The sequence below is a fragment of the Cryptomeria japonica genome, chromosome 9 (assembly GCF_030272615.1).
Source record: "Cryptomeria japonica chromosome 9, Sugi_1.0, whole genome shotgun sequence".
NCBI lineage: Eukaryota > Viridiplantae > Streptophyta > Pinopsida > Cupressales > Cupressaceae > Cryptomeria > Cryptomeria japonica.
In genome coordinates, this window is record NC_081413.1 from 144,275,753 (window position 1) to 144,299,068 (window position 23,316).

The following is a 23,316-nucleotide window of genomic DNA, read 5'->3' on the forward strand; positions in this document are numbered from 1 at the left end:
GCAGCACTAGTTATATATTTGTGTGATGCGCACTAAGGGTGGATATCCTCATGTTTTCCTATCTTTTATTCACCACAACAAGACTCATACCTTGTTTCCATGGCTTCCTTTTGTATGGCTCATGGGTTTATTCTTTTGTTTCTCTAGACAACTCTCAATAAGGTTAGCAAAGACCTTTGGAGGATCTTCAACCATTTGGCACCCCCTTTTCTACTTATTTTGCTCGCTCAAGCTATGTTTTTTCTCTCCCACACTTTTCTTGCAATCTTTGATGATCTTCATGAGATGTCACATAACACCAATGTGTGGTAGCTATGAAGGCTTCTCCCTCATCCATTTTGCTGATCACTATATCTTGGGCCAATGCACTATCTCCAAGCTCTACTTAGTGTCATAACCTCACTACTAATGGTGGATGCACTATCACCAAGTGCCATGAACAGCCTTCTCTCTCTCTTCATTTGGTTGATGATGATCATGAACCCTCATGACAATCTAGTTCGAAAGCAAAATGCAAAATACTTTTCTCAAATCCTTCAAGAAGTAAACATCCTCATGCTTCCAAGGAACCGATCATGGTCTCAACAGAAGCTCACACTAATGTTTCTCAGCTGGCCTGCACAACATGGTGATAAATTTCTTCTAAGAAACCAGCAATGAAAGAATAAGCTTTCAAGAACTATATTCATCAATCTAGGACCTCTGGGGCAATAATAACAGTCACCTTTTTCAAACTCTAATGGATGCAAACTGCAAGACGCTTGCACTAATGTCTCTCGGCTGGCCTACACAACATGGGGATAAATTTCTCCCAAGAATCTACCATTGAATGAGTTTTCAAGAACTAAATTCATCAATCTAGGACCTCTTGGAAAATAATAACAGCCACCTTGTAATGTTCCCTACTAGGCTGAGACATGTTTTAACCATAATCAATCTATTTCAATGTACTTATGACTCAAACTAAATATATTAGTTGACATTTCCACCTTAACATGAATCCAATCAGCAATATTCCATAATTCAATCAATTAATTTATTAATAAGTAATTTGTTCATCCCTTATATATCCATAATAAGTTTATAGATCCAAGCCCTTACCTATCTTGGGACCATGCCCTCAAGGTTTATGGGTCGCTGATCCCTACTGTGTCTTGGGACTCATCCTATTAATTGGATTTAGACCGCCCCTCTTTGGAAAATCTCAATTCTCAACTTCTTGAATACTGACAGCAGTAGCGAGGATCATATACAAGCATATTCTTCTTACTGTTTATTATCTTATGAGCTCTTTCTGATTTACAATCTAATATTTTTTTCTTGTCTGATTAAAGCCCTATATATATATAATGGGTCGCTGATCCCAACCGTGTCTTGGGACTCATCCTATTAATTGGATTTAGACCGCCCCTCTTTGGAAAATCTCAATTCCCAACTTTTTGAATACTGACAGCAGTAGCGAGGATTATATACAAACATATTCTTCTTACTGTTTATTATCTTATGAGCTCTTTCTGATTTACAATCTAATATTTTTTTCTTGTCTGATTAAAGCCCTGTATATATATATATATTATGGGTTGCTGATCCCTACCGTGTCTTGGGACCCTACAACTCATTTCACTGGTGGTCATGAAAAAACTCTTTTTTTTATTATAAAAAGAATACTCTAAACATGTTGTGAACATTGTATGCTTTATGAGGTTTTTCAAAACTCTATGCTAGGAAAGATTATTACATGCCATCAAGAATATATTAATATGGTTTCAAACCAAAGACAACTATCTCACAAACAATTTTGGTCATACCTGACAAAGAGGCATGAGAATGCCTTTGAAGAAGGCTGGTGGCTTGTACAATGATTTTTTCAAGGCTTGGTACAATGCAAAATGAAGTCGTTTAGTTTTATTAATGTCTTCCCTGACACGTGGAAGTAAGACAAGGTTACAGAACCGCTGGGCCATCTTTGCATTTAGATTTGACACAAAAATTCGGGTTGCTTGGTACACTGCATTTGCTGACCATTTCTCCGGCTCTGTGATATATAGTACCTCCTCCCAAAGGGAGAGTGATGGTACAACCTTGAATGCCTTTGGAATCTTACCAGTAGTGTAGCGGCTCAGCAATTTACCCACTCTGTCAGATTATAAAAAATTATATATATCATTGTTGATCAAATAGTAATTGAATAAAGGAACAAGATACATGTGGAAAATTTCATGTCTAAAGAGATAATGTCCAAAGAACACAAACATGTTATACTTTGGTCAGAGGCAAAAGGAAGAGTACCCTTTATAGACATCAATGATTCTATTATCCAGAGGTGGAATTGGCCGTTCTTCTGAATGGTAGCAACAACAAAAAAATCAATAAATAAGTAACAGAAAGTCTTCCTACACCCTAATCAACATTTATTACAGTAAGCAAGAATGCAAAGGTTGAATGTTAAGCAACCCTATTTATTCAAATGCAAATTCAAAGATTATTTTCAAGCATGGTCATAATATAGCCACATTTCTTATTATTTTCAAATAAAAACACTTTTGAACTACAAATGCGTATCGCATAATAAAATATCCAACTTACAAAATATCTCCAAGAATTAGAAAATACAATCAACACCAACCATTATTTTCAAAAGCCTCAACCTTTTCTATTCTCAAAATTGAATTCGCCTTCTATTTGCACCTCTAACGCCCATTTTTTTCTGTCTGTGAAACTTTTTGAATGCCCCCTATCTGATGATAGAATCTTGACCATACAAGCCCTGTTTGAACTTCCCACTAATTTCAGTCATTTTCTCTGACCCCATAAATCTTATAGCTCCTATGCTAAGTTATATTTTTCAAAAAAAAATTAGTTCAATAATTGCTTTGGAACTTGAGTAAATAATTTTCTATGCTATTTTATAATAATTTTCTATAAGTGTCCCAAAAGCATTGCTGAAAACTTTAGCAATTCTAAATTTCATAAACCTCAGTTCTTAAAAACTAATAAATATAACTATGTATTCAAACTACTAAAAGCTAAATCAGCTCACCACCTGAGAAAGTTTCTTTTATTGTATTTGATGATTTGCCAGATAAGTTAAACAAAATAAGATCTCAGGTCAGGATACCATCAAATCAAAATCAGGGATGAGAATGTTCCAAAATTGCCTTCAAAACACATAAAGGTCCTTATAGATTTTTGGTTATGCCCTTCGTCTGATCTGACCAATGCTCATACATTTCAAACGCTTAAGAATTCTATATTGAATCCATTTTTGTATACATTTGCAACTTTGAATTGATGTTCTTTGATGATATGCTCATCTACAACAAAATGTGGAAAGATGATCTCATCATGTTGATCAACTTCTACAACTTCCCAACTAGCATCAACTTCACATTAATCCTTCCAAGTATGCTTTATGAGTTCAAGAAGTCAAGTACCTTGGTCACATTCTCTTGCATTAAGAAGGGGAGATGGTGTAATAGGCTGCCCTTTTAGCTATGTTTCCCTTGTCACGCTTGCTGAAGATATTTCATCAAACAGTTGGCAGACTGTCATTAAAAGACTGATTTTTTCCCTTCTTGTAATATGAATGTGGTTTAGTTGTTCCCTGTTGCGTTTGAGGTTTTCTTCTTGAAGTATTCATGACATTTCAAGATGCACACATATAGCAGCAAATACACATAACTAATTTCAATGCAATGGCACATGTCTATTCTAGAACATTAATATTAAATTTGTTTCCAACTATCACAAACTGAACAACACAACTCCAAATGAGTATTCAATAGTCCACTTACAAAATTCAATTAAAACCTGTCATGATACCACTGTGATGGGAAATTCTGAAGTTTAAGGTTATGTGAACCTGTACATTCGCTGGAGACTCAACCAGTCAGCTCTATACCCCATCATGTCCCAGCTTCACACTAACTGCCCAACTATCACTTCACCTGAGATCCTAACACCACTGCTTGTAGCTGCAAACCACACCACATGACACAAAAATGGGCAATTAACTCAGTCAAGTCATTTTCTGTCTGTAGTTAGCAGCAGCTTATCCACAATAGACCTGTGTTTTTGCTTATTGGCAGACCACACCTCCATTTCAGCTCTCTGCTGGACCATGCACTAGTACCACTCATTCCTGCGCTGTGTAGAATGACCAAACTCACAAGGAAGCTGCGATTATTCACTGCAACTACCTCCACTAAGGCTGCAATATGCTACACTAAACACAATATGAGCAACGTGCATCATATCCAGTGTTGAAAATGAATAAAATACCTGCTATGAACTTCGATTTCTTCTCAGCTGGGACTCTCAGAAATTCTGAAAATGCAATGCCCTTCTATCCATCCAAAACCAATTTGATTTTTAAAAAATAACTCCCCAAACCTGGTCTTTCACAGGCAAGAGAAGCGCCACACGTGAGGGATTTCATCCCCAAATGCCAAGACTCCTGAAAATTCTCCAGAAATCACCAATTTCAAAATATCACCATTTCCAAGATAACTCCTTCAGCATTAAATGCTCTTATTTATGACTTCCTTTGGGCACACTTTCCAAGACACCACAAATGTGGGATAAACTACGTTACCCGGGGACGCATCCCCGGATTTTTTTCCAAGCGTCCCCATCCCGGGGACAGGTGACTCCTAGGGGACGTCCCCATAAATTCTGCATATAGACAGTGAATTTTGACAATGAATTCTATAAGCAATTTGACTTTGACTCTCAATTTAACACAAATTTGCCATAAGAACTCTGCTAGTTCTTATATGTTAAGGTTCTATAATGTATATGTGCATGTTTTATCCATGTTTCGTATGAATATTTTAATTTTCCCTATTTTTATATAGCCATCCCCTAGCCGCCCCCAAAATTGGCAAAAAAAATCACCATCCCGGAAATGCATACCCCCATCCCCTATCGTCCCCGTCCCAGAAACTTAGGGTAACATAGGGGATAAATGAATGATATAATAAAATATTATTATCCCCTTATGTTCCACAAAGAAAGGGTACTTTTAATTTTTCCCCTTTAACATTAGCCTCAACATTAAATAAATCACTAAAGTTAAATATTTAAATTTAACTTTAGGAACTTTCGATTTTTTGCCCAATTAATTAATGGCCCATTAAATTTGCAATCCAAGTGAAGAATTAAATGCAACAAACTAGTGACAACCAAAATTGCTTCAAAAAATACCAATCACTGAGCCATAACTAACTTACTATAAATAGTAAGTATCTGGAAACCCCGTCAAAACACCTCCGATTGGCCTGAAACTGAAATTGCTTAGGCCAAGTCCTTCACCGATCCTTGTAAAGTCTTGGTTAGCCCTCGGGACCAATGCAAGATGGGCTAACGACATATCATCTCATAACTGCTAAAAAGGGGACATTATAGTCCGCCCCCCTTGAAATTGCTTGTCCTCAAGCAATCTCAACTTTGGATGTTGCAAAACATGCTCGCCCTTCCAAGTAGCATCCTCTATCGACAAGTTCATCTATTTCACCAAATACTTCATGATGACCGTCTCCTAAGGTACGCTCCCTAGTATCAAGAATGGCCTCACGAACCAGGATAAGCTTCCCCTCATCATTAAGAGGAGGTAACTTTGTTGAAGGTGCCACATTATGACCCAATGCCTTTTTAAGGCGAGATACATGAAACACATTATGTACCTTACTGTCTGTCGTCAACTCAAGCTCATAAGCCACCTCACCAACCTTCATAATAACTCTGAAAGGCCCATAATAGCGTGACTTCAACTTCTCTGCACCACTCCTTTTGAGAGTGGACTGTCGGTAAGGTTGCAACATAAGGTAAACCATGTCACCTACCTCAAAAGATCTCTCCACTTTGCGCTGGTCTGCATATTGTTTTTGTTGGTTCTGAGCCTTTTGCATGTTTTCCTTCAAGGACCTCATATTATCTTGACTCTCCTATAAGAGATCCTTAGCCTTGGGTACTCTGCTATCACCAAACAACAAATCCAAGAAGCTCGGAGCGTCGTAACCATAGAGAGCCATAAAGGGTGACATCTAGATAGACATATGATAAGTGGTGTTATAAAAGTACTCTCCTAAATGCAACCACTTCACCCATGCCTTATACTCACCTGCAATATAATTTCGGAGGTATCCTTCCACCCACTTATTCACAATCTCTGACTGCCCATCAATCTGCAGGTGATACCTAGTGCTCAATGTAAGCTTTGTCCCACACAACCTGAAGAGCTCCTGCCAAAAGTTGCTCATGAACCTGTGGATGAAATAGCAAAGAAATGCACAAACTTGGTCAACTGGTCCACCACAACATAAATGCAATCCCTGCTTTGGACCTTAGGTAGGCCCATGATAAAATTCATCGACACACTATCCCACTTCATCTCAGGAATGGGTAGAGGTTGCAATAATCCACCTGGGAAAGAGTGCTCATACTTATTTTGCTGACACACAAGCCACTCTCTCACATATTGTAATACCTCTGTCTAGAGCCCCTTCCAAGTAAAGCGCTCTCTCACCTACCTGTAAGTTTTGAAATAACCTGGGTGTCCTGCTAACGGTGAGTCATGGAAAGCTCTCAAGATCTTCTGCTTCATTGCAGATCCTAGTACTAAGAAGATCCTCTCCTTGTAAATGATCAAGTTATTTACCACTATGTATCTGTCATCCTGGATAGTGCCATCAATAATCCCAATAGCCCACTTGTCCTTCGCATACTCTACCAAAATCAACTCCCCTCCAATCATCCTACAACACTCCCAAAGCACACAAGTGAGATCTCTTGGATAAAGCATCAGCAACTATGTTTTTCTTGCCCTTGACAAAAACTATATCAAAATCATAAGCCAGCAGTTTGCTGACCCACTTTTGTTGCCTATCATTAAGATCCTTCTACCAAGGAAATGCCTCAAACTATTGTGATCTGTCTTGACTGTAAACTTGCTCCCAACCAAGTACTGTCTGAATTTAGCCAAGGCGTGCATTATCGCTAACATTTCCTTGTCAAAAATGTTGTAAATCCTCTCAATCCCCCTCAACTTCCTGCTCTCAAATGCAATGGGGTGTCCATCCTGCATCAAAACCACACCTATGCCTTCACCTGAGGCATCACAACGCAACTCAAAAGGTCTGCTAAAATCACTAATAGCCAAAACTGGGCAAGTGCTCATCAATTCCTTAAACTTGTCGAAATACTATTGAGCTCTATCTAACCACTCCAATGCATCCTTCTGAGTCAAATCTGTAAGGGGAGCAGCAGTCTGAGAAAAAACCCTCACAAAACAGCAATAGAATCCACACAAACCAAGGAATCCCTTCAGTTGAGAAATATTCTTCGATGACAGCCAATCCATAACAACCCTGATCTTATATGGATCTACACAAACACCCTCAGCACTGATGATGTGCCCCAAATACAACAACTCTGTCATCCCAAAAGCACATTTAGACATCTTCGCATACAAGGATTCACGGTCAAGTATACTTAACACAATGTCTATGTGTTTCAAATTCTCCTCCCAAGTTTTACTGTAAATCAATATGTCATCGAGAAATATCAGTAAAAATCTCCTCAACTGATCTTTGAATATCTTTTTCATACAGGACTGGAAGGTAGCTGGTGCATTAGTCAAACCAAAGGGCATGACTAAGAACTCGAAGTGTCTGAAATGACACCTGAAAGTTATCTACTCCATATCATCCTCTCTGACCTGACTCTGATGGTAGCCGGATCTCAAGTCTATCTTGGAGAAATAACAAGTGCCATGAGATGACTTCATCAATACGGGGTATCGGATATCTATTCTTCATCGTTTTCTTGTTCAACTCCCTGTAATCAATGCACATCCTAAAAGTTTGGTCCTTTTTAACCAACACAACTGAGGACGCAAACGGACTCTTACTAGACCTGATGTGCCCCAATCTCAAGAAGCTCTCTAATAGCCTTCTCAATCTCATCCTTATACCTTTTCGGATGCCTGTAGGATGTGATAATAACAGGTTTGGCCCCCTCCTCTAATTCTATCACATTGTGTCAAATCCCTTGTCAAGAGGTCTACCTGGTGCAATATCACCAAACACTTTGGAGTGTTTGATCAACAATGCCTGAACCTGTGAAGGAATCTCCTGCTTCCGCTGTCTAGTAACCTTTGGCATCACCAAAATCTTTGTGGTCCACTACACCTGGTCATGATGAATCAACCTCTCCATCCACCTAAGTGATACCACCCTAAGTCCACCACCTGATAAACCACGAAGTACCACTTTCATGCCTTGATGCTCAAATTTTATTTCTACCTTCTCCAGATTAAATGTAAACTCCACTAGAGAAGCCATCCAAGTCATGCCTAGTATGACATCATAATCTCCCATGTCAACCACATAGAAATCATCAACCAACTCATAATCACCAATCCTCATATGCAAGTTGGTAATTTTCTGTGTGCATAAAATTTTGTGTCCACTAGCAACCATGACTCTAAACCCATCATGCTCCTTTGTCTATAAACAATGCTTCGCCACAACTTGAGCATCAATGAAGTTATGAGTAGCGCTAGTATCAATCAAAAATATCACTTGCTGCCCTTGTATCACACCACGCACCTTAAAGGTAATTGCCTTCTGAGTACCTGTCAAGCGTGCTATCACCCTGTCATCATTGTCATTCCTTCGAGCTGCTGATTTATCATCATTGTCCCCAGAATCTCAAGAATTTCCTAAACTATCTGAAGTATCCTCTGCTGAAAAATACTCAATCTGCTTGGCCTTGGCTTTAAGAGGACACTTATGAGAAATTTCCCATGGCTCCCTACAATGAAAACACGGTTTTTTCCTCCTAAGCTCATTCAGCTAGTCATTGTCCAATTTCTTAGCACCCTCACATGGCTGATGTGTGTCTTTTTGAGTTGGTTTCTTATCTTTGTCTTTCCTGAAATGAGAGTCCTTAGACTAGAATTTACTTTTATAAGATGAAGGTGCCAAGTCTCTAGCCTTTTTAATGGCCTCCTGTAATGTCAAAGAATCATGTCCCTTGACCCAGCCACGTAATGGATCAGAAAGACCATCCATGAATAAAACAACAAGCCTCCTCTCTAAGATATCAATCACAAGCACTGCAATCCTCTGAAATCTGCAATATAAGCATCTACTGATCCCCATTGTCTAAGTTGCGCTAGCTCCTTGAAATGCAACTCAGGGTCCTTCGTGTCAAACCTCTCAATCAATCATTTTGTAAACTCAACATAGGAATTAATTTGTCCATGTCCCATAGTCACCATGCCATGGTGCCACCACTCATGTGCATCTCCATCAAGGTGTATAGCGGCATATTTAATGGCTTCTTCTTCAGGCATAGGATTAACCTGAAGGTAAGTGTCCACCTTTTGAACCCAAGCTCGTGCTGAAGTTTTTCCGGAAGCGTCAAAATATGGTAGTGACAACTTCCCTACTTTCTTCCTTACGTCGTGGTTTTGGTTCCTATCTCTTGCACGAGGCATATGTCTCATTCTCACATCAATGTAGTCACATAGAAATATAGCTGCTTAAAAGTCTTGTCCTCCACTCTCCCAGTCTCTCCTAAACTAATCTTGTAGATCTATAATCAGTGGCTCAACAACTGGCTGTCCTGGAACTCTAGGTTGGAAAGTGGGCAAGAGGGGCCTAGAACTCACTATCCTAGTGGGTTGTGCTACATGACCAAAATTATCACCCATTTGTCCTCCATTTCCCCTATTTCCGTTATGCTCACCATTGTTGCCTCCATTATTTCCCACATTGTTGCCACCGTTTTGCCCATTATTCCTCCTTGTTGATTGTTACTAGCATTATGTCCACCACCTAAGTTATTCACATCAATACCCATCTATCGTGCTATCATCTGTGCCAACAAGTCCTACCGCTGACTCAGTTGTTGTGCTCTTTGTTTTGCTACTGTTGCCCTTGTACCACATGTCTAATAGCTGTCGAAACCTTTCCTCACCCGAATCTCTTCTCTCACCCATATTTTCCGTTGAGAATGGATCACTTGCTTGTTCAAATACAGGCAGATCGTTGGGGTAAGTGACAATGGGAATGGAATCTCCCTGTTGTGAAGAAGAACCTCAGTTAATACCCAAAATACCTGACACAGTTTGTCCTTCTGGAATTAATGGTTGGTTGCCACTCTTTTCTTAGTTCACGCTGATAATATCTTCTCTCTGTCACTCATTAACCCTCACAGGTTGGCAGGTCTTAAAGCTCTGATACCACTGTAATAGGCTGCCCTTTTAGCCATGTTTACCTTGTCAAGCTTGCTGAAGGTATTTCATCAAACAGTTGGCGGACTGTCATTAAAAGACTGATTTTTTCCCTTCTTGTAATATGACTGTGGTTTAGTTGTTCCCTGATGCGTTAGAGGTTTTCTACTTGAAGTATTCATGACATTTCAAAATGCACACATATAGCAGCAAATACACACAGCTAATTTCAATGTAATTTCAATGCAATGGAACATGTCAATTCTAGAACATTAATATTAAATTTGTTTCCAACTACCACAAACTGAATAACACAACTCCAAATGAGTATTCAATAGTCCACTTACAAAATTCAATTAAAACCTGTCATGATACCACTGTGATGGGAAATTCTGAAGTTTGAGGTTATGTAAACCTGTACATTCGCTGGAGATTCAACCAGTCAGCTCTATACTCCATTATGTCCCAACTTCACACTAACCGCCCAATTATCACTTCACCTGAGATCCTAACGCCACTGCTTGCAGCTGCAAACCACACGACGTGACACAAAAATGGGTGATTAACTCAGTCAAGTCGTTTTTGTCTGTAGTTAGTGGCAGCTTATCCACAATAGACCTGCGTTTTTGCTTGTTGGCAGACCACACCTCCATTAAAGCTCTCTGCTGGACCACGCACTAGTACCATTGATTCCTGCGCTGTGTAGAAGGACCAAACTCACAAGGAAGTTGCGATTATTCACTGCGACTACCTCTAGTAAGGCTGCAATATGCTACGCTAAACACAATATGAGCAATGTGCATCATATCCAGTGTTGAAAATGAATAAAATACCAGCTATGAACTTTGATTTCTTCTCAGCTGGGACTCTAAGAAATTCTGAAAATGCAGTGCCCTTCTATCCATCCAAAACCAATTTGATTTTTAAAAAAATAACTCCCCAAACCTGGTCTTTCACAGGCAAGAGAAGTGCCACACTTGAGGGATTTCGTCCCCAAATGCCAAGACTCCTGAAAATTCTCTAGAAATCACCAATTTCAAAATATCACCATTTCCAAAATAACTCCTTCAGCATTAAATGCTCTTATTTATGACTTCCTTTGGGCAAACTTTCGAAGATACCACAAATGTGGGATAAATGAATGATATAATAAAATATTATTATTCCTTTATGTCTCCACAAAGAAAGGGTACTTTTAATTTTTCCCCTTTAACATTAGCCTCAACATTAAATAAATCACTAAAGTTAAATATTTAAATTTAACTTTAGGAACTTTTGATTTTTTGCCCAATTAATTAATGGCCCATTAAATTTGCAATCCAGGTGAAGAATTAAATGCACCAAAATAGTGACAACCAAAATTGCTTCAAAAAATACCAGTCACTGAGCCATAATTGACTTACTATAAATAGTAAGTATTTGGAAACCCCGTCAAAACACCTCCGATTGGCCTGAAACTAAAATGGCCTAGGCCAAATCCTTCACCAATCACTGTAAAGTCCTGTTTAGCTCTCGGGACCAAGGCAAGATGGGCTAACAACATATCATCTCATTACTGCTAAAAAGGGGACATTACAGATGGATCCTAAAAAAATCAACGCAATGATATAACAAAAAGTGCCAAAACCCCTCAAGAACCTAAGGAGTTCTTAGGACTTACAAGATGTTACCACATGTTTGTCAATAACTATGGTCACAGCAGTTCCACTAACAACATTTTAAAATGGGTTGTGCATTTCATTGAAATAAGGAAGCAACGAAAGTTTTTTGGAAGATTGGTGAAGCTATGTGTAGCATTCCAGTTTTAACTTACTACAAATATCATCAAAAACCTTCACTCCATAGATCATAACTCTAGGCATGGCTTTTGTGCAGTTTCAATGCAGTAATGCAAACCCATGACCTTCAATGAGAAGGAAATTTTGTTAATTCTACATGTGGTCAACAAAGTGTCTGCTTACTTGATGGGAATACACTTCAAAGTAAAAATGAATCTAACAAACTAAAATGCCTCTTGTAACAACTATAATTGAATGTGTAATAGAGATAAGTCACTAAGATGTTGGGATATGATTTTGAGGTCATCTGCAAGAAAGAAAACACGAATGTAGGTGGTTAATGCACTTTGTAACAAAGAAGAAGACTCAAAAGTGTTTCTTTACACCATTTCAAATCTACTAGCATACTGGGTGGAAAAGGCGAGATTAAAATGCCAGTTGCATTAGGATACAAGTCTCATTCAACGATTACAGAAATATCCTAGCGCATAAGATAAATTTGAGAGGAAGGATGATTCGGTGGTACAAAGGGTATGTTATATCTTTGCAAGAACTTGATCCTCAAGATTAATGTTCTTCCAGGGGAGCTTCATGCAGAGTGGGCGTGATTCCTCATTTATTGCCAAGCCCACTACTTGGCGCCACCTTGGTCATTTTTGGTCAAAACCCTAATTAGGGTTTTGCATGAAGAGATCTTAGCCCTTGATTTCAATGTAATCTTGGTCATCCCTTTTCATTTTTGGGGCCCACAAAAGGGGTTTGCTCGTTCATTTGTAGAAGAGGGAGAATTTGTATGAGATTGTTACTATAAGCTATCAGGATAATAAGAAGTAACTCATTGGTTTTGGTGATTACTTGTGTATTTTGAAAGTTTGCATAGTTTCTCTTCCTCAAGTAGTTAGATTTGTTTTCAAGCAATTAGATAAATGAAATAGATATTATTGTTTCATGGTGAAATCATTTGCTCATACATTTTGCAAATATATGATTTCTACTTTCAGCATAAGGTTGGACTGAGCCTTTTAATGTGTGTGTTTAACTTCGATCATTGAATGTGCATCATTCTTTGATGGTGTTCATTGTTGGTATGAAAATCTTTAGCACAACCCTTGAAGATTGCACCTTCTTTGCATAGTTGTTTAAGTTGGCGAAAAAAAGTGTTGTCGATTTCACTTGAGCAATTGTCGTCTTTCAAGTTCTTTAGATTTAGATTAGAACCTCTCAATCCCTTCACACATTTACTTTCTGCATATTTCATTGAGTAAACATTTCAAAAACCACTTATTGTCACTAAAGCATTCACCATATTTCCTTGAAATTCAAATTTGTTCAAGTCTTCTTAAAGAATTGTTCCACTTTATGTAAAGTCCCCCTTGGATTACCAACATACATCAAGCCAAACGAGCTCATATCCATCACAAAGTCGTAAGTTCGCAATAGGAACCTTGGAATCACTTGTATGATCTTCCGCAATCTTAGCATACACGGGATTTTGCTCAAGAGAGGATAGTGTCCTTTGGAAACTTTATTCTGTGTTGGTGTGGTCATAAAACACCCTTCAACATGTCCCCTACTAGGAGGCTGCCAACTTCCCAATAATCAACATCCATTACTTAATATTATCATGCCTTAAATTAATTTATTAAACTAGATAACAATATTTATTCATATTACAATTGATAGTGGCTATATTCAAGCCCCAATTCTTATTTCCTTTCTAATCCTCAACCCTAGATGGGGATTTACTTGTCCAGGGCACAATGACACCATGTCCATAATTGGGCCCAGGTTTCAGGAACATCCGTCCAAACCACCATTGGGGCTCACCTAGTTTGGGATGGATTTACTCCGCCTCTCCCTAACAACAACACGCCTCTCCTTATGGAGGGGGTGACAAGCGGGGCGCGGCAATAGAAATGATTAAGTAATTGTAACTTCTAATGTATTATGAATGTATATGAAATTAAGTATGATTGTCATACATATTGCAGTCTATAATAATATTACTATTAAATTCTGCATAAGAACATTATCAGGCTTCATATATTACGCATACATACTAAGCACATATGTTGATGCCGTAGCTAGGTTGGATCCCTTCTAGGGCCGACCTAGCACATTTGAATGACTAACTGGCCCTTGGCCTTAGTCATGTCCTATATTTGCAATAATCATATGAAGGTTGTAACATGTTAGAGCTGACCCATTTGGGGTCATTTGTAACGTGTGGAACCTATTTAGTTTTGGCGCCAACCTCAAGGGATTAAATTGAAATTAATTATGTTCTCCTTGCTAGACGACTTAGGTGAATTAGGATGCTAGAGTCACATATATATGCAAAGTCAATCTCATTGTAATGACAATACAATCAGCAAACTTATTCTATATACAGCGATTACATTCCTATTCAGCATTCACGAGCAAATTACTTCAGTGATCAGCAAATCATCTCCTAAGTTAGCGAAGCACATTCCTAAGTCAACGAAGCACATTCAGAGGTTAGCGAATCATATATAAAGGACAGCGAACTGTTCTTGCTGGCAGCGAACAACATCCTAAGGCAGCGATCTATCATTGAATGAAGAGCGAACTTCATCTCAAAGTCGGCAACCCTACTTGTGACAGCGAATATCACATGTATTGCAGATAAGTTCATCTTTGTATATTTGCCCTAGGTTGAAGACTACAGTGCATAGCTTGCTGATTACTTCAAGTGTTGAAGTTCATTGTAAAGATACTTCTAATTATTGCATAATAAGATCTGAAATCTATAGCTGGGTTTTTCACCTCCAAGAGGGAGGTTTTCCCAAGGTATTTTTGATGTTCTCTGTGCACATTGATTTGTTTTCTGTTATTGCTATCTAAATTGCTACAGTTTGATCCTAAATCTAACATGGTATCAGAGCTAAGGTTGTCTCAGTTGTGATCAGACCTTGTAGCAGCGCCCCTACTTCACATTCTTCACACCATTTCCAGCATTCAAGATGGTGTATGGTCTGAAAGTTGAGACAGATTTGAAGGAGCATCGAATTTCACCTCATGGAAATTCAAAATCCTTGTCACCCTAAGAGAAAATGATCTTTTGGAGTTCGTGCAAGGAAAGGAGCAATCTGAACCTAAAGATCAAGAAGAGAAGCTTCAATTCAAGAAGGATGTAGTTAAAGCCAAGAAGATCCTTATTGACTCCGTGAAAAGATCATCTTGTTCCCATCATCTCCAAGATGTCTACTGCCAGAGACATGTTCAAGACATTGGAGGGGATGTATGAAATCAACAAACACAAGTAGATCACTTGCATTGCATCAGCAACTTCACCAAGTCAAGATGGCAAAGAGAGATTCAGTCATCACCTACTTCATGAAGATTTCAGAATTGAGAGATCAGCTTAGCGCCATTGGAGATGAAGTTGTGGACAAGGACCTAGTCATGCTTGCATTGAATGGTCTTCCTCACTCATGGGAGCCATTTATTCAAGGCATAAGTGGGAGATCCAAATTTCCCAAGTTTGACCGCCTTCGTGCTGATTGCATCCAAGAGGAATCAAGATTGGCTGCAAGAGGTATCATCAAGAGCTCTCATGGTGAAGACTCTCATGTTCTTGCTACCCAATCCATCAAGAAGAAAGGAGGGAATTGGAAGAAAGACAACCTCAAGAGAAACAGAGATCAAGGGTCAGCATTTGCACCTGATTCTAAGAAGAAGAAGAAGAAAGATCTCTCCCGCATTCAGTGTTTCAGATGTGACAAGTTTGGTCACTATGCAAGAGATTGCCAGTCAAGACCAATGCAACAAGGGATCAACATTAATGAAGTTTCAAATCAGAAGGAAGCGGAAGACAACTCCAATGAATTCCTCTTCATTTCAGCCTTGTCAAGCAACGTTCCCACAGATAGTGATACCTGGTTGATTGACAGTGGAGCTTCTAGACACATCATCGGCTATTGAGAGCATCTTTCAGATTTGGTTGAGAGGGAGTCTAATCTCCAAGTAATCATTGGAGATGATGCACACTACTCTGTGAGAGGGTTCGGTGCTACTTCCCTCAACCTTGATTCGGGAATTTGTCTTCATCTCAGTGATGTCCTGTTTGTGACGAGAATCAGGAGAAACCTTCTCTCCATCTCAGCTTTAGAGGATAAAGGTTACCAAGTCATGTTTTCAGAAGGAAGAGTCCTTGCATGGCCGAAGAAATCCAGCATCAAATCTGCTCGTGTGATTGGGAATCGATATGAAAGCTTGTACAAGCTCTCCTTCATGACTCCTCCAATTCAAGCGAGTTGTGGCATAGAAGACTTGGACATTTTCACTTCCGGGCTCTTTAAACATTAGAGAAGGTGGTTAAAGGTATGCCTAAACTAAGACATGTTCATAATGATACTTGTAAAGGTTGTGCTATGGGTAAAAACACTAAGAGTCCATTTCATAGTAGTGAGAGTAGGTCAAAAGAAATATTAGCTCTTGTGCATTCTGATTTATGTGGTCCTATGTTAGTTGCATCTCCTAGTGGATTCTTGTATTATGTAACCTTCATAGATGACTACTCTAGGAAGACTTGGATTTACTTCTTGAAGTCTAAAGAGTCTGATGAAGTCCTAGGTAGATTCAAAAAGTTTAAGGCCTTAGTAGAAAACTTATCTGGGAAAAGAATCAAAGTATTAAGGTTTGACAATGGAGGTGAATACACCTCGAGTAGCTTTCATGATTTTTGTATTGAGGCAAGGATCAAGAAGGAGTTTTGTGTCCCTTACAACCCACAGCAAAATGGGGTTGCAGAAAGAAAGAACAGATCTATAGTTGAAGCTGCGAAAGGCATGATTCTTGATTAGGATCTTCAAATTTTTCTATGGGCAGAAGCTTCTAGAATAGTTGTATACATTCAGAACAGATGTCCTCATTGGATATTGCAAAATATGACTCCAGAAGAAGCCTTTTCAGGGATCAAGCCTGATATCAGTCACTTGAGGATCTTTGGATGTCCAACATATGTACATGTGCCTAAAGACAAAAGGACCAAGTTGGAACCTTCTGGCAAGAGAGGAATATTTGTGGGCTACAGCGAATCTTCCAAGGCCTACAAAATCTACATTCCAGGTCAGAGGTACATTGAGGTCAGCAGAGATGTTACATTTGAGGAAGATGTTGCATTCAAGAAATCCAAGGGTTCGTGCGTGGAGATAGAAGATGAAGCTCATCCTCAAGACACGGCTATTGATCATGATCCTGAGATTCAGAGGGAGCCTTCAGAGCCTGAGGTGCACGATGATCCAGTTGAGCCTATGGATCCTACTGATGGGCCTAGAGATATTGTTGTAACTCGGAAGAGACCTCTTTGGGCAAGGAACACTATGCAGGAGGTAGAACAGTTCGCGGCTCCTAGAGGTACATTCCGAGATAAGAGACCTCAGAAATTCTCTTGTTATGTTGCTTCCATGTGTAATCTCATTGAGACTAAGCCTACCAGTGTTGAGAAAGCCGCAAATCAGCAAGAATGAAAAGATGCCATGGGCGAAGAATATCAATCCATCCTTAAGAATGATGTTTGGGATATTGTGCCGAGACCTATGGGCAAGTCAATTGTATCTTCCAAGTGGCTATTCAAGATCAAGCATGCAGCCGATGGAAGCATTGAGAAATACAAGGCTAGATGCGTGGCTCGTGGTTTCTCTCAGAAAGAAGGGATAGATTATGAAGAAACATTTGCTCTAGTTGCTCGATATACTACAATCAGGACCATTATTGCCATTGCAGCAGCTAAGGGATGGAAGCTACATCAGATGGATGTGATTGAGGAAGAGGTCTACATTGAGCAGCCGGAGGGTTTCATGATTCATGGGAAAGAGTCTCATGTATGAAAGCTGAAGAAAGCTTTATATGGTCTTAAGCAGGCTCCTCGTGCATGATATGAGAGGATTGATAGATACTTAACAGATTTGGGCTTCTGCAAGAATGATGCTGATCCGAACCTCTACTTCGAGGTATTTAATGGTGAAATGTTGATCCTGGTATTATATGTTGATGACCTATTTGTTAAAGAGGAGGATCATCTCATTCACAGGTGCAAGGAGGAGTTGACTATAGAATTTCAGATGATGGACTTAGGAATCATGCACTTCTTTCTAGGGTTAGAAGTATGGCAGAGGCCTAATGAGATTATCCTAAGTCAAGGTAAATACACCATTGATATCTTAAAGAGGTTTGGAATGTTAGATTGCAAGTCCATGCCTACTCTGATGGAAAATAATTTGAAGAAATTGAGGGAAGTTGTAGCTAGTTCAAATCTTGTGGATCCTACTATGTATAGGCAGTTGATTGGATCCTTGATGTATCTAGTTAACACTAGACCAGATATTTGCTATGTTGTGAGTGCACTTAGTCAATTCATGTGTGAACTGAGACAGATACATCTAGTTGCAGCCAAGCATATCTTGAGATACTTGCGTGGCACAGTTAGCTATGGATTGAAGTACTCCTCCAACACAGTTCTGAACTTGGAAGGTTATTCAGATTCTGATTAGGCAAGAAGTGTCACTGATCGCAAGAGCACTTCTGGAGTTTGTTTCAGCTTGGGATCCGCCATGATTTCCTAGTGTAGCAGGAAATAGTCTTTAGTGGCATTGAGTACTACAGAAGCAGAATACATTGCAGCATGTGTGGCAACTCGCGAAGCAGTGTGGCTTCGGAAGCTCCTTGCAAGATTGTTCGGACAATCGTTGGAGCCTACTATCATTCATTGTGATAACCAAAGCTGTGTGAAGCTTTCGGTTAATCCAATGTTCCATGACAGATCAAAACATGTTGAGATTCAGTACCACTATATCAGGGATATGGTACAGAGGAATGTTGTTTAGCTAAGATACATTTGCACTGAAGAGCGGACGGCTGACATTCTCACCAAGCCCCTTGCCACAGTGAATTTTGCGCATTTTCGAGTCAAACTTGGAGTCGTGGAGAATGAAGCCCTTTTTGAGAGGGAGTCTCAGCATCAATGATACATTGAGATGTATCTTCCACCCTCTACGAGTAGGCATGGTGGTGATGCACTCTTCTCTAGGAGAAGTTTGACGTGAAAGCCCTCCTCCACCCTCTGCAAGTAGGCATGGTGGATCCACCCTCTGCGAGTAGGGATCGTGGATGTCATGATTTAGCACTTGTTCTTATTCACCCTCTGGGAGTATGTAATGTCCCTTTTAGTAAATTCCTTGGAATTAGGGACCATCGACTTACTAATCAATTGCAAGAGACTTCTTTCCAATCAAAGACTCTAAAAATCCTTAATAATGAAACTTATATTGGGGAGAATTGATACCACTTAGTATAAAAATGATATATTATGATCTGCTATATAGTTATATCCCGACCTGCAGTTATGGGGTTAACTTTGCTCTTCTTGATATGACAATATAAATTGTGCTGTAATCTTTCTCCCCAATCGCTTATAGCAATGATGATAGGATTGCTGTTTCTGATTATACTTTGGAAGTATGCAATAGTTATGGTGCTGTTTCTGATTATTGTCTTTAAATGTATGTGATTGAGTTTCCCAAAAAGGTGGCTGCTCAAATGAGTGATCCAAATATGGATGTATATATAAATAAACAATATCAAATGATGCTGCTCCAAAGTCTGCTTAATCTCTGTCATGAAGTATTAAAAAATATTCATATGCATCTGATATAAACTTTTCATATACTGCACTCTTACATCTCAAAGATCTTCCTTTTACTCCATACTCTACACTCATACTTTTTATCCCAGAATTATTTATTCAGCATTGTACTCCACATACTCTAAGAATCATTTATTTTCTGTTATTAGAATCCCAGCCTTTTGTTCTGAATTATTTCTCCACAATCTACACGTACTCTTCTTTTTAATCAGCCCTTCATATTATTTACAGATCTTTTCATTTACTGATTCTGTATTATTTTCTTCATACCCTTCCAAAAAAACCCATAAAACTTACTTTCAAACGTGAATATATACACTCACGTATTTGTCCCTTTACAAAGAGACACACTCATTGATCTTACGTGTAAGGGTCATAGCTTTTCATTAGTTGCTGAACCGATTTATTAGTTTACGAGTTCAAAAACTCTTATTATTATTAATTGCTAATTTCACCATTTCATATTATATATGGGTCCACCACTTTGAATATTTGTTTGACCACTGTTTAGACTCATAAAGCTTCAAACATTCCCTTGAACTCCTTCGATGATACTATGATTAATAGTATTACAATCGTAGCTAGAATATGACTATCGGTCATAACCAATTAGATAGAGATTGCACCTCTATACTGAATGGTTGCACCTCTTACTTGGGAAAAGACGTGTCCTTCCCTTAATCATATCTTTTCATTACTTACACAAATTGGCTATGTATCTTTCCATGAGCAATTGTTAATCATACAAATTGCACCTTTACTCCTAACCGTTGCCTTTGCATTATTAAGCGTAATTATTAATCATTCATTGGGTAACTAATCGATAGATTAGTAAATCGGGTTTTTACTTCACGATTAATATAATCATCTATTCATGTCTAATTAATCCCTCTATTATCGATAATGAATGTTGGTTTGGCATAACGATGATATCAATTTGGATTACCTTCATATATGATTGATGCATATAGCTCCCCTTGCTTGGTGGAATCATGAATATCCTCTACGATGTGTATGTTTCTGTGTGGCTTCAATATTATGATCTATGAGTATTGTTAGTGTAATGCCCCCTATTAGGAGGCTGACTTATTCTTTATTATTAATTAATTAATAAATATTAATTAATTACTAATAATATCAAACAAACTTTAATAAATATTAATAAATTAATAATAGTATCAAACAAACATATAAATCAGAGACTAAATACACATTAGCTTTTGAATTAAGATTCATTGGTAGAAATTGAACAGCTATCCATAATCTGATCAAAATTTGTATTGTATTTTAATATTGGTTCTATTTATGGTATCGTATTAATCTGATATTATTTATAATGTATTTTGACAATTTATGTTATATTTTATATTTATTAAATAGCACGTTATATGATAAGTGTAATATATTCAATATATCTATTTTATGTTTTAATAGTATTTTATGGTAAAATTTCTTTAATAGTTAATATAATATTAATAATTGAAATATGAACGTTACATTAAAATAAAACAATAATAATAAATAATAGTCATAACAAATAATAAACATTAATAATCATATATTAGAGGAAAATCGTGAAGTCTCATAAATGAGACGATTTTTTTAATATTATTAAATGTTAATTAATAAACGTTTTAATTATCGTATTTATTTAATCCAATGTCCAAAGAGGGGTTATGACAGAGTAGCTATGGTGAACGTCATGTTGAGATGACGACATCACGATTGTGTGATGGGCACTTGTGTTCATTTGTTTGTCCATCCATGGGTGTAGCCATGATGGATCCACCCTCTGGGAGTAGCCATGGTGGTTGTCACTATGTGACTCAAATCTTGAGAAGGTCTCCTCCCTAGCTAAGAGACAGTGTTAATGTTGTAGCTAGGTTGGATCCCATCTAGGGTCGACCTAGCACGTTTGAATGACTAATTGGCCCTTGGCCTTAGTCATGTCCTATATTTGCAGTAATCATATGAAGGCTGTAACATGTTAGAGCTGACCCATTTGGGGTCATTTGTAACGTATGGAACCTATTTAGTTTTGGTGCCAACTTCAAGGGATTAAATTGAAATTAATTATGTTCTCCTTGCTAGCCGACTTACGTGAATTAGGATGCTAGAGTCACATATGTATGCAAAGTCAATCTCATTGTAATGACAATCAGCGAACTTATTCTATATACAGCAATTACATTCCTATTCAGCATTCACCAGCAAATTTACTTCAGTGACAGCGAATCATCTCCTAAGTCAGCGAAGCACATTCCTAAGTCAGCAAAGCATATATAAAGGACAGCAAACTGTTCTTGCTGGCAAACATCATCCTAAGGAAGCAATCTATCATTGAAGGAAGAGCATACTTCATCTTAGAGTCTGCAACCTGTTGATGTGTTTTTTATGCACATGTGAACACAGAATAAAATACCAAGGTATCTTATTGAACAAAGTTATTTGTATGCTGAAGATTTGCCTAAGGATCAATCGAAATAACTCCAAGGTTCTAGTATGTAGGGTCTCTACGTGTGGATAAGCTCTGTTGGTGTGATGTGATTATGCTGGAATCACAAGGGGACTTACGTTTGAATGCTGGAGTGTTTGATTTGCTGGAACTCAAGTCCTATCTACTCACTGGGATAATAAAGAAATAACCAAAAGGTGTAGGGTTTAGAGAGTTTAATCTAAGACCTAGAATGTAAGAAGGTAGATGAACGACCAGGTGGAGTCCTACTGGGTTGGGTCTCACCATCAGGTTGAACAATCCGACACCAACTCAGTGCAATCTTCTAAGGGATGCTTCAAATATGTTCAAATCGTTACACCATCAGACACTGATCACCATTCAAGTTAATGCATGAACAATAGACGCATAACAATTCGAGATTAAGCTCATTCAATGCCAGTTGACCACACAGAGCGCACCTACAATCAGTAAGAGGCTAGTGGTTTGGACCATAGTTGAACTACTCGCAACTCAGCTCGACTCGCCAAGCCCCTAAGAAAAAAACTCGGTGAAAACTAGGGAAAAACTTGGAAAAACTCGGCAACGTAAAAACACGCTTAATTTTAATAAAAAATGCATTTTTTTTGCAAAATTTAATGAGAAGATGCATCCAATGAGTCAATAAATGATAACACAAAAGAAACAAGCTGATTCTAGATATATTTAAATGCAAAGTGTCTACAAAATCGCATCCTCATGAGAAATGCTGATGGCTGGAAGCAAAATAGTAAATAGTTTTTGTAAAACCAAAAGTAAATACAACTTCCTCTTCCACGCTCTAGCTAAAACTAGCTTCAAACTTTCATCATATTTGAAATTTCATCATTCATACTCATAGTTTCAAACTTTCAACTCTAAAATGTATAATACCAGGATTTCTTCAATGCTAATTATGTTGTTATATGGAGCCTAATCAGACTCGAAGGTTAAATTTTCCCTAGTTCCATCAGCGCAGTTTCCCCCTATATTTTTTGACCGGGGTTTGGGGGCAGCGCCCCCAAGTTGGGGTCAAGTGGCATCGTCGAAGGATCCTGAAATTTGACTAAGCCTAGAAAATTGAAGAATCCTCCAAAAACTAGATTTTGCATTATAACTCTTGGAGGTCCGAAACCACTCTCAAACATCTTGACAGTAT

The 23,316-nt window shown here is 38.3% G+C and overlaps 1 protein-coding gene across 1 annotated transcript in view; it reads right to left on the reverse strand.

Moving 5' to 3' along the window:
• Positions 1 to 23,316, reverse strand: part of LOC131059365 (bystin) — a 117,991-nt gene that overhangs the window by 37,073 nt on the left and 57,602 nt on the right. Inside the window, exons 5-6 of the mRNA XM_057992593.2 lie at positions 2,290 to 2,341; positions 1,809 to 2,136 (exon numbers count right to left, since the gene is read on the reverse strand). Coding sequence (XP_057848576.2) covers positions 1,809 to 2,136; positions 2,290 to 2,341 — 380 coding nt within the window. The remainder of the gene's footprint in view (positions 1 to 1,808; positions 2,137 to 2,289; positions 2,342 to 23,316) is intronic.